General features: G+C 56.3%; 1 protein-coding gene across 1 annotated transcript; it reads left to right on the plus strand.

Annotated features, from left to right (window-relative positions):
• Positions 1–1,786: 1,786 nt before the first annotated feature.
• Positions 1,787–9,822, plus strand: BESB_077400 (3-methyl-2-oxobutanoate hydroxymethyltransferase; the record flags this gene model as incomplete). Its single annotated transcript, XM_029366101.1, has 15 exons — positions 1,787–1,840; positions 2,313–2,400; positions 2,678–2,743; positions 3,393–3,538; positions 4,002–4,077; positions 4,361–4,420; positions 4,749–4,841; positions 5,731–6,024; positions 6,255–6,758; positions 7,111–7,364; positions 7,878–7,989; positions 8,300–8,444; positions 8,673–8,733; positions 9,111–9,228; positions 9,647–9,822. The coding sequence occupies 15 exons, from the start codon at positions 1,787–1,789 to the stop codon at positions 9,820–9,822; spliced, it is 2,247 nt and encodes a 748-aa protein (XP_029217532.1).
• Between the last annotated feature and the right edge of the window lie 2,314 nt (positions 9,823–12,136).

The raw sequence follows: 12,136 nt of genomic DNA on the forward strand, positions 1-12,136 counted from the left end.
GTCAGTCACCTGAAGGAGTTATCGTGCTCTCTCTTCTGAAGTTACCCAGTACAACTCGTGAATGAGATTGAGACCTCGCCAATGGGTCATTCTTTCTCTAGTGCCATCCGTGGAAGATCCGCATGAACCAGGAGACGGAAACGTCCTGTGTGTGTCAAATGAGGTGATGCAAAATCAACTTCTGCATTCCGGCGGAGGAAGAAAAGTGGGAAGGCTGCAGACATGCAGGCCGCTGCGCACATCGCGCACCTCGAATGAGCGAACGCTTGCATCTGCGCAACACCGGCCCAGACAGGAGCTACTGTCTTCCCGGTTCATGAATCAGACGAAGCGCCAGCTTCGATGCAGCCGTGTGTCTCCACAAACAGAGGGTAAAAATTCATCAATATGGTTATAATGTGCATGCCTGCTATGGGTCATTTGCACGCCATCCGCCTTCGCGTGGCTCTTGCACCTGTACCTTCGCATGCTGGAGACGCTGAGCCTAGCCAGGCGCCGTCCCGGGCACCCCCCGTTTCGGTCCCCTTCGCTAGTACCCGCTGTCGACAGTCAAAGCGACACGGCACCGCCGATTCAATCCTGGAGCAGACGTTGGATCATATTACCTCTTTTGACACACACAGGACGTTTCCGTCTGCTGTGGCGCACGTTGACGTCTGGCTTCCCTCTCAAGTTCACGCAAGTCCATCGGCGCCGCAAAATCGGTAGCACTGCATCGCCAGAGACGAGACGGCCGGGACCGACATTTCCGCTACTCTGTCTACACACTTTCTGCCTGGGCTTGCTATTCCTCCTATTTTCAGGAATGCCCTATTTCGCGCATGCGCTCGCTTGAAATACTACAGTTGACGTTACTCTTTATCTCACCACGGGAACCTGCGGCCGGCTCGTTCCGTATTTTGGGGGCCATAGGGGCTGCTTTGTAGCACGGCACCAAAAGAGTCCCTTTGCAATTTCGAGATCTGCAGTGCTCGATTCGTCGTGGAGTCCACATCGGCTTCTTTTGTACATATATGTGTGCATGCTTGTGCATGTGCGGGTGTATGTGAGCGGGACGTTGGCATAACGACTTGGCCTCCCAACTTCAGGAAATCGCTGCCCAACCTCGTCCATATTTGTGGAGGGACTCGTCAATGTCGAGAGGCACCTTTCCTCCTCAGTAAACGGGCGAATCGCGGATGTATGAGTGTGCATGAAAGAGGACGAACGCACGCTGATGTGCTGCGACTCCATAGAGGACAATACGCTTATATAATGCGTTGCTCCCCCAACACCCATTCCAGCACCGTCCGCGTTTTGTAGCAAGGCGCTGCGCTGCGATCCTAACATTATCCTAGCAGTGCCGAAGTAGCAACGGTGCATCGTGACACGCCTTGGTACTCTCGTGCCTCGGTTATACCGTAAAGGGGGCTACCATGTTTCGCCAGTCACTGCGCATAACGCCTTCTCGGCGCTGGTGTTTGCCGTGTCGCGACCGAGCGAAATGTGGACAAGATCACGATCAACGATGGAAAGCGTCCGAGCGTAAAGGCGCATCTGTGCCTCCTGGCGCCTGTGGAATGCGCGTCTTCTCCGACGGCGCGACTTCATCTACAGTTTCGCTCCCTAGCTGCCTCGGCTCTACAGCATCCTCACCTCTCCGTGATCGCCGGAATGGCCTAGCAATGAGGACTCCGGCGCTCGCGCCTCTGAAGACAGAAGGGGGCGTCGGGCATTCTTCACACATCCAACGCAGGTGTATGTACGGTGGCGCCAGGGGGGGCTTCCGCTCGGAAAGCCTCTGCGCATGTGCGACCTGCAAAAGAAGAAGGATCGAGGCGAGAAGATCACCATGATCACGGTGGGTCTCCTGATGGCAGTGCTTGCCCTGCTGCAAAAGACGTTCGAGGTTCACAGGCCTAGATGCCCCGAAGAGCGAGCCTGCCGCCTTGTTTGCTTTCTTGCGTAGAGAGCCGCGGGCGACTGTTTGAGGAACGGCTGGCCCGCAAAGGGGGGGACGCGCCGGGGGCTGGTGCCTGGACACACGGCGCGACCTATTTGTAAAACTGGTTCACATGGGGTGATTAATTGCAGTTATACGGGGTGGCAGCGCAGGAAGTCTTCCGCGGCGACGCGGTGGACATCGGACTTGCTGCTGGTGACAGTGGTTTGCATTTCCGTATCACCTGCCAGTTCTTGTTCCGTATAGATTGTGCTGGGCACCGAGACGAGGAGTTAAGATTAGGTGTTGAAGACTGAGTGACGGGCAGTGTCGAGGGTGCTGCCGCTGTCCAAATTTTGTTTCCACGGTCCGCGCTGTCCCTTGCCTGCAGTCTTACGACGCGAATAGCGCTCAGATGCTCGATGCTGCACTTATCGACATGCAGTTAGTGGGCGATTCCCTAGCAAATGTTGTACTTGGTAGGCGACTTCCACAGTATCTATCCAGTCTATCTGTCGACGGAGGCAAATGGATTTGCTTTTAGTGCTTTGCCCTACCGGGGGCCGCAATATGCGCTGCACTCCAGTTCGCGTGCGGTCCGTAACCCAGTCTCCCGGCGATTCGAGACATTTCGCCTGCCAGTGCAGGCTGCAGTAGTGGTGCGTTGATTCGTCCTCGACTGTCCTCACCACATACCTGCGTGAGGCAGCACAGCGATACGGACACTTCTGCCTTATGTTTCTTTTGTGTCATCAGGCTTGGACAGCACAGCTTGCGTGGGCCTCGACACTATGATGCTGTTCGCGAAGCACGTGAAAAAAGGTTCGTATTCCTCAGGATGCCGGACACGATAGCGTGGCTGGGATGAATTTGGCTCACAAGCTGGTGTGCGGGTTCCACAGTCCTCTATGAGCTACGAGGCTTAACTCCTGCCGCAGGCTGTGGGCTGGCGACGTCAGACCCACGACCCGAAGTGTCGCTCTCCTGTGTCCACAGGTGCAGGAGGGCTCCTCGCCTGCAGTGTCCGTAGAACAGCATACATACCCAAAGGATGGACTAGTCCTTGTGCTCGCGTATTGTAGCGCACTGTTTTCTACTTTGTAGGGATATGCGAGTGGCTGGATGAGGCTTGGGGCGACACGTCGCGGGCGATAGGGGCGTTGCAATACTGTCGCTAGCAAAAAACGAACTCGTTCGCTCAACAAAAAACCGTAGTCCTTCGCACATGCGTGCGCTGTGTGCACGCCATATGCATACGGCTTGCAACAGCCTGCTTCAACTGCCCAGCAGCTCGGATGCGATACACACACACGTGCGAGGCACAGCGAGGCCACCTCAGCTTTGTCTGCTCAACTCACTGCGTGAACCCACATGGGTCTGCAGCGTCAAGCGCGGCGGGCCACCCTCACCGAGCGGACGACGCCAGGGTGGACCTGACCCCTAAACCCTGTTTGCCTGTGCGTGGCTTCAGCGTCCCGACGTTCTGTCATTGTTTTTGACCTCCCTTACGGCACATACCACACGAAAGAAGCGGCACTGGAGTCAGTCATCTCGGTCGTGAAGCAGACCGGCATCACAACCGTGAAGCTGGAAGGCTTCTGCCCCGATATCGTCAAGGTGAGTTCCGAACGCCTGCGACAGAGCACGCAGGTGATTTGTGACGGGGCTCGAAAGAAGCAGTCCTGTGTCGTCTGTTTTATTGCAAGTGACCGGACGCAAAAATTGGCGTCACCCGCGTGCCTGCGCCGCCATCATTCTAGCGAGTCACGCGTGTGAAGCGCGATCGCTGTTGAATATCGGTCTCGGCGTCGCGAGCGCGTACAAGTGATGCGCGACAATGACTCCAGAATTCGGGGTTTCAGCTGTGCGGGTACCGGCTGCGTGGCGGCGGACTACCTCCGACCCTCGGTTGTGACTGCACACCCGCTAAGAATTACGCAGGGGTTTTTCGCGAATGCGTACTTCGCGGCTTCCGCGCCTGTGTGGTTGACTTGCTAGCGAACGTGATATCATTCAGGTGACGCTATTTAGCTTTGCACATCACCCGTTGTTCTATATGGTGCGCGTGTCTACCTTTCAGGCGCTTCGCGAGCATGTCAGCATCGTCTGCCACCTCGGCGTGCAGCCCCAGACGGCGGAGACCAAGAACTCTCGAGGTAGGTACCCTTTGGATGCGATGTGCAAACGGTGAACTGCAGCGGCGCCTGAGGTAACCGGCTGGCGCGGGGGACTTGGAAGTGACTGGCTCGTGTGACCGAAAGCTAGCCGGCGAAAACCGCTTTGGCGGTGCATGTGAGTTCTCGTGTTTTCTGTGGGTTCCAGTTCCGTTTCGCATTAGAGAGGAACACTCGGGTGCGAGGCTCGGTAGCTCGCCATGGGAAACCACAGCAGCTTCAGCGGCCTCGCGCTCTGGGTAGGATGTGTTTGTATACCCGTTAGGAAAAAACGCCGAGGACGCGAGGGAACTACTTGAACATTCGCTGGCACTCGAAGCTGCTGGTAAGCTCGGCAGGCCACCATCAAGTCCTTCCAGTCTGCCGGAGAACTATGACTTGCTACGAGAGCTCGCGCCTTATCTGCCTGTGGAAGAACTCCCCAAAAGCTGAGATTGAAGAAAGGCGCACCTTGCACATTTAGGATTTGTCGCTGCAGCCGCTCGTGGCCTGATCAACCTACAACCCTCAGTATGGCAGGACCTTTAAGGCGCGTCTACAATTTCTCAGAGATCTGAAGACCCCTTTTCACGCCGTTTTATGCATGTCTGGTCGTGCTTCTTAGTCGGGTCGTCTTCCTTATCCACGTCGTTGGCTGCCTTGCTGCATCTCAGGCTGTCAGATGATCGTGTTGGAAAAAGTTTGTGCGGAGGTCGCGGAGGTGATCACAGCGAAGCTGAAGATACCCACGATTGGCATTGGATCAGGTATGCGATGTGTCATTTAGAGAGTTTGGCTTCCTCGCTCACCTTATCATTGGGAGGGGGACCTCTTCACGCATCGGTCTGCGCAGATATCTCCTCGGCATCCCGTGCTACTGAACCGGGGGGGGGGAGGGGGGGGGATTGACGCTGCTGACAGGCTTATCGCTTGGTGTCTTTCAATTCGAGTCGCACAAATGCCTCCGGACCGTCACTACCAGTAACGCTGAGAGACTAAGTGCGCGAGAGTATATGGCGCCGTCCAGAAGTGATTCTTACGTTCCAGAATCGTGTCTGGTCAAGAGTAGAGGGTGCGCAGTGGGTCACATTGACACCACTTAAGTGGCAGTCGCCGAAGAAGTTCGGGTTGTTGTCGTGCCACAGCGTCGCACTCAGCCTAGACACAAAGAGGGGGGGCGGGGGTGGCCCCCCAGACGTGGAAAGTTGTGGGCGCCGATGGAACACCTGTCTACCGCGTGGCACGAAAGCGGCGCAGCAGTCGCTTGTGGTTTCTGGGGCTGCGAGCGTAGGGGGCGCCGAATCCGAGAGTCGGCGACGCTGAAATACTGCCAGAGCCAGCGAGCGTGTTGGGGCGCCGCGCCTCTCCCCGCCTCCCCCCCCCCCCCCCCCCCCCCCCCCCCCCCCCCCCCCCCCCCCCCCCGCTCATCTTCTATGTTGTTCTGTTAACCAAATAACTGTCGTTGCTGTGGATGTCTCGTTTACATGCTGACAACACAAATACTAAGGGGCCACCGGTTTTAGATGGGATTGCCTTTAACACCGCACAATTTGCTAAAGGGACCATTCAGGTCCGAACAAGGGGTACCGCTTTCCGGCCTGGGGGCTTCATCGGCGCTTGGCTGTCTCCCGCGTGCCTTACGCTGCTCCTGTGCAGGTCCCGGCTGTGACGGGCAGGTGCTTGTTTTCCACGACATGTTTGGGTTGGCCCCCTGTGGCCCTAAGCTGAAATTCGTCAAGCAGTATGCCAGTCTCTATCCGCAAATTGGAGCGGCAGCGGCCAAGTACAAAACCGAAGTGGAGAAAGGACTCTTCCCAGGCGTCGCGAACTCCTTCTTCATGACGCCGAAAGAGCGCACCAAGTTCTACGCCCTGGTTGATGGGCAAGGAAAAACGAGTGGCGACACCGCTGGCGCCCGCAGTTCATCTGTGACGCCTGCTTCAGCAGCCAGTACTTCCGCAGGCAGAGGTACGAATCTTCCTGACGGCGTCCACTGGCACCGTGCTCGGTGTTGGCGCCCGCTGCACCACTGCGAAGCGTGCCTTCCCCTGTCTCGCTAGAACCTCAGAGGCAGCAAGCGGCATGCAACATCGTGCTTCTACTAGGCCCCCCGCAGCGACGCAGTCGACAGACGTCGCTGCGTCAGATCTGCGGTCTCTGTGCTCTGTTTTTGTTCCTAGATTTCCCCAGGCACTCCATCGTTCGCCGATGGGTGGACGCGGGGCTGGTAAATGGGCCCGCGTCTTCGGCACATCCTACACAGAAGGCCGCCAAATCCGCTGTCGCCTCTGGAGACGGGACGCGCGGCGACCGCGAGGCTGCGAACGACTCGCAAGCCAACCCGGAAAACAGCCCGCGAGCCCTGCAGACCTTGCGGCGTGTCTGCATTCGCGGCGGAGGCGCCATGGGGCAGTTCATGGCGTGGATGCTCGCGGGCACCCCTGGCGTCGAGGTGGTCCTTGCCACGCACCGAAAGGAGCTCAAAGCAGCTGTTGAGAACCACGGCAACAGGCTGTTGTTCCGCAAGCTCTCCGGATCTGGGGCGGATGATGGGGCCCAGATCGAGGGAAGACCGGTAAACGTTGTCGTCCTCGGTCCAGACTCGGACTCTGCCGTACCTCTCTCGCAGGACAAGTTCGACACCGTTTTCATTTGCACCAAGTCAAGACAAACAGCCGAAGCAGGTGAGAGCGGGCCCCTTCACGGAAGGCCCAGGTGGCCTTTCTGAGAAACAGACAGCGATAGATGACTCGACGCTCAGCGAGGAGACGGCGCCGAAGCACATGCGGTTACACTTCCGCACTTGCCGCGATTCTCCAGTGTTGTATCAGCCCGAAACATGACGTCTGCTTCACTCACAAATCCCCAGTGCCTGACAGGGAACGTCTCCACGCTTGAAGGGCCTCAGCGTACACATCTACTTTAGAGTTCACTTTGCCCCATTTTATGGGGGGTTTTTAGCCTTTCCGCATCGTGAGTGTTGCAAGTGTCTCGACCCCCCGAAGTGACCCCCTGATGCGCCTTCCTTGTTTGCAGCTTCCTTTGCATGGGCTAACGCGCGACCGGGCGGAGTTGTTGCCACCATCCAGAATGGTCTGGAAGCTCCTCGGGTGCTCCTAAGCGTCTTTGGCGCGGGTGCGGCGAGTGGCTCACCCCTGCGATCTGAGGCGCCGGCGGCGACCTCGGGCGAAAGTCTACCAGACGGCATGCCAGCTGGAGCGACGGGTAAAGACTGCGCGAGTCCGCCTTCGCTTGTGTTCGCTCCTATGTCGTACGGAGCCCTCGAGCAAGTGAGATATGAGTGTGGCGCGAGGGATGAAGGGAGCCTAACAGAAATCCTGTTGGCGAACAACGGCAAACTCGTCAGCCGTAGGGCTAGCTCGCGAAAAACCAATTGCCGCACCGAGACTAAGGGGGCCAGCGAGGGTTGGTGGGGGTGGTAGGAGGCTGTGAGGCGTTAGTCCCCATTTCCAAACCGCAGACCGGCTTCGGACGGATGCATGTGTTAGTTTCTCTACGGTGCTGGCAGTCTCTTCGTGAAATGTAGTGCTCATTCGGCCGTTTCATCTGCTGTTGGCGCCTGGTGAGGCTGGACCGACCGCCCGGGAACCTGCAGCAAAGTTTCGAAGCGCGACACAAGGAAACGCGGCTCAACGCGAGTAGACTGAAGGTGTCCTCTCCTTGCTGCGCGGGGGGCACGCACCCCTTCTACATGCGTGAAGGAAAGCCCAACGGGGGTGGCCGTCCTGCACCAGCGTCTCACGCTAGCTCTTTCTGGAGGTTCTGTGCAATATCCTGCCCAGGCCCCTGGCGTTGTACGGCTGACTGGCGAAGGCGAGATCCGGGTGTGCCCCTCCTCTCCTAGAGCGGACCGCGGCGCCGCGTCGAGCCTTTCTGCTCTGCTGAGAAAGGCAGGTGGGTGGTACTTTCTGCTGCGGCGATGTGACAGGCAGGCTGGTTTCTCCTGCCGTCTCCCGCAGACAGTCGTCGCTTTCCTTTCATTTCCAAGCTGCCCACTTTGGTTCTGTCGTGCGCCAGAACTGGGTTAATCAAGTGAAGAGCGATAGACGGCCACGTGTACTGAGCGCTAGTTGATGCGAAGAGAGAGAGTCTAGAGAACAGGCGCAAGAACGGCTTCTGCTTTCTGCCTTCTTTGAAAGCAGTGAGCCGCGACAGAGAAGCGGTGCATCCTGAAAAGTCGCTCTACGTTTTCGCTTGTGTGCAGGTTTCACCGTGTCTGAGGTAGATCGATTCGACCTTCAGGTGGCTCTCTGGCAGAAGGTGGCTGTGAATGCATGCATCAACCCCCTCACGGCCATTCTGCGGTGCACAAATGGCGAGGTGGCGAACCCTCTTTTGGCATCACTACGGTGAGAAATCCAAATTCACGCGTGCCCGCAGAAGCATGTTATCTGCATCCTATGTGTCTGAGTGAACTCGCGGCGGCACCACCGTTATGCCGCCCAGCTGCCACATATGCACCAGCCGTTTGTGGCGTGTGCAGAAGGTATGCGTCCAAACAGCACGCTTGTTGACGCTTCTCTGCTCATGCTCAGCACCCCCTTTGATGTAGCATCTGTTGCTGTGATGACGTTCAGACGACGCACTGTCGAGGAGGTTGTCGCCGTCGCGCGCGCCCAGGGGATCCCCATTGACCTTGTAAGCTTTCATGACAGCTGCGGCTTTCGTGCACTGTCTGCGGCCGCCTTCGTCCCCTCTCGATGTGACCTTCGTTTAAAGTATTTCATAATTTTAGCAGTACTCTCGCTGCACTTTGCGACCACTGCTGTATCCTACGCTCTGAACCATCTGCTGTACGAGCTGTCGAGGCTGATAGCCAGTGCGCCGGTGCGCCGTGTTCATTGACACGGTGAGGCTGCGTGGTCGGAAGCTCGTGGCCGCGTGCTGACCAGGAAGACGAGGATGCGAGTTGCGGAGGTGACACGAGATTGCGGTGCGATGCCAGCTCATCTCTGGCTACGGAGGAGGATCTACCGTACAGCAATCCCGTGTGTGAGATGTCTGCACGGGTGCAGGAATCGACCGATCAGCTGGTGTCTGAGGTGATTCGGAGGACCTCGCGCAACTTATCTTCTATGCTGGTGGATGTCGAGAAGGGCCGGCCGACAGAAATCGATGCCATCAACGGGGAAGGTGAGTACCCGGTGCTGGGGACCACGGACTCCGACGTTCTCGTTTCGGACGGGAAGAGTGACAGAATCGCGCGACGGGATTTGATAATCCCTGCCATTTCACATGGGCAACACAACCGGATTCAAGATCCAGAGAGCTTCTGCGCGGCACAGCTTAAGGTATCGCCGTGGCTCTCGTGCGCTACGGCTCTGAGTGTAGAACTGAGAGCTCATGAACTTAGGTTCATGCAGCAGAAATGGTGCTGAATAGGCCAACCCTGAGTAAAGAGCTCCGCTGGCTGCTCCTGCATTCAACTGGCGACACTGCTGAAGGATGTCCGTGGCGTCTAACAGTTTGCAAACCGACCTGCGGCCTACAAGTATGGGGCGACCGCATCGTATGGCTTTTTATCTGCGATCTGTCTGCTTTTGATTTGCAGTCGTCAACCAAGGCCGGAAAGCTGGTGTTCCAACGCCCGTAACAGAGACTCTCATGACTCTCGTGCAGTGTATCACTGAGCAGCAGTGTCGGGATAGCCCACATGGCGATGCAAGACAACGAGACCAGGAAGGCCACAAAGTCCAGAACTCGTCCCAGGTAGCATGGTCGTATTAGCTGGACGCATGCCCGTGTGCCCGCTGTTCCTTCGCACACGCATCGCCGATACCCCGCAGCGTACGCTCTGTACCACACCTGTGACATGCCTGACGTTGCCCAGCATACTCAAGGGGGAGACAAACGAAACTCTTGCATGGAGAAGCATCTGGAAGAATTTGGGAATCACGGAGCAGGAGCGAGAGAGTCCGGAACTCGGATGCCCGATGACCTGAGAGCAGCCTTTGGGGTTGTTCGTGAGGAGCGTCTCAAAAATTTCCTATCGTCGACATATGGGCGATCCTGTTCCTGAGCAAGCACCTTTTCTATGCGACCCCAGTATCCGTCAGTTCCCTGTAACATGCTGGGAATCCGGTGTAAAGCGTTTTGTTGCGCATGTACAGTTTCTTGCTGATGGTTGAAGAAGCTTCCAGATGCCTCATACCTGTTCGTACATAGGTGGGGGGTGCGAGGTCGGTGTACCACCGGGCACTGTGAGTCTTACGTGGAAAGCCAGATGGTCTTGACGCATCGCAGAATGCCACTTCTGGTTACTCTATCCACACCGTGCCAGACGGTTTACTGTCGTGGAAACAGCTCGCCCGTGCCGGAAATAGGGCAGCAGGAGGGTACCCTAGCTGTGTAATTATGAATGGTTAACTTCATTGGAGCAATAAACCGCAGTGCCAGCAGCCGGAACCCCTAATGTACGACGCGGTCCTTTCGCCAGTAGTGCAGGTTCTAACGAGCGCGCGCCACCATCCCAGCATGACCCTCGAAAAGACAAACACATCCTGCGTTCCCACTCTCCCCTACCGTGGAGAACATCACTGTCTCCAGCAAGATCGTAACTGCCGCTATCACTTTAAAACTATATACCACCGGACCGGTGCAACCAGTTAACACAAAAACGAGTCCGTTAGTGCCCGGCAATATTAGATCGGATGTCATCCATCATATATCTATTCATCGAAAAATCAATGACAGTATATCTCCTAGAATGCTGAAGATGACTTCCTATATGAGATACAGACTCCTCACTAGCTGTGCTCGCAAAAACGTGTATCTAGTCGTGCACGGGGGCAGCGGACGAAGTAACACACCGGTCTCCGGACAGAGCTGTCGACCAGTCCGCCCCCCTCGTGCTATCAGAGTAGACGCCGTACACACAGGAATAACGCGAAGTGCACAGAAATGACCTGCTAATCCAATTATGAGGCTTGCGTCCACTGGCAAATGCTCATCCAGAGACACGGTTAGTTATAACAACGTGAGAGGCACCCGCACGCACCCGCAAACACCGACATGTCGTTGCACAAGCATCGAACATTGCTTAGACACACCCCAGTAACACCATGGAGATGCAGCAGCGGATGTTCGAGTCTGGTGATCTGACCCCTGAGCGGGACCAAACTCGGAACAAATACTTTGAGTTAACAACACAGAACCTAATGGTACTAGAAAATAGGAGATATCTTGGATGGTTGTATATTAGCGGCTAAATGTCAATCAAACATGCGAATGAGGACTGTTTGTGCCCTCGAGAACTACGGATCCCCCGTGTAGACCCCGTCCTGCGCTGATCAAGATGGAGATGTGTAGCCACAAGGAGGAACAAAATAGTGAGCCAGTCCGGAACACAAGCAAAACAGGCAGCGAGTGGCAGCCAACGTGATGATGCCGTCTCTGTGTTCTGTTTTCTAAGCTATGCCATCATTTTTATAAATAATGAAGGCGAAGAGCGTCCGCATGTGCCAGGAGCCGGGCACCGCTTGCATGCAGTGGTATCGCGAGCGGCTGCCACCACTGGTAGAGTAATGTGCGTGCAGACGACAGGAGAAAACAGAAACGACAAGCAGTATCCTTCGTTTTCTGTCGTGGAAACGCGACGCGTTTACGCTTCTCTGCACGTGGAAATTTGTGTTAAAGTCTTTCAAGGCGGGCGCGCTGCTTCTCCTACACCTGTAATCAGTCCTGTAGCCCACTTCCGGACGGTTCTGCCGGAATCTTTCCGAGGTCACCTCTGAAATTACGTCGCGGCTGCACGATTGGTCAAGAGCTTTCCTGCAGAAGGCTGACAATTCAGTACGTTGTGCAGCTGGATTATTTTTTACGTCCTGCCCAAGTCTTTTCGTCCCCATTCCCTGGGCATTTGCACAGTTTTGCACCTGATTCCCCTTCCTCAGCATACGTGTCCGCCTGTTCTGTTGTTGTCCATTCCGCCCGCTCATCAGTCGTCCCTCGTTCAGTGCACTCTCTCCGAAGAAAGGTGGCTCTGTTTTCGCGTTCCCGTTGATCAGTGTACGTCGTCTCTCATTGCCTAGTTCACGCCCTC

Source organism: Besnoitia besnoiti, chromosome VII, assembly GCF_002563875.1.
Source record: "Besnoitia besnoiti strain Bb-Ger1 chromosome VII, whole genome shotgun sequence".
In the NCBI taxonomy this organism is placed as follows: Eukaryota; Apicomplexa; class Conoidasida; order Eucoccidiorida; family Sarcocystidae; genus Besnoitia; species Besnoitia besnoiti.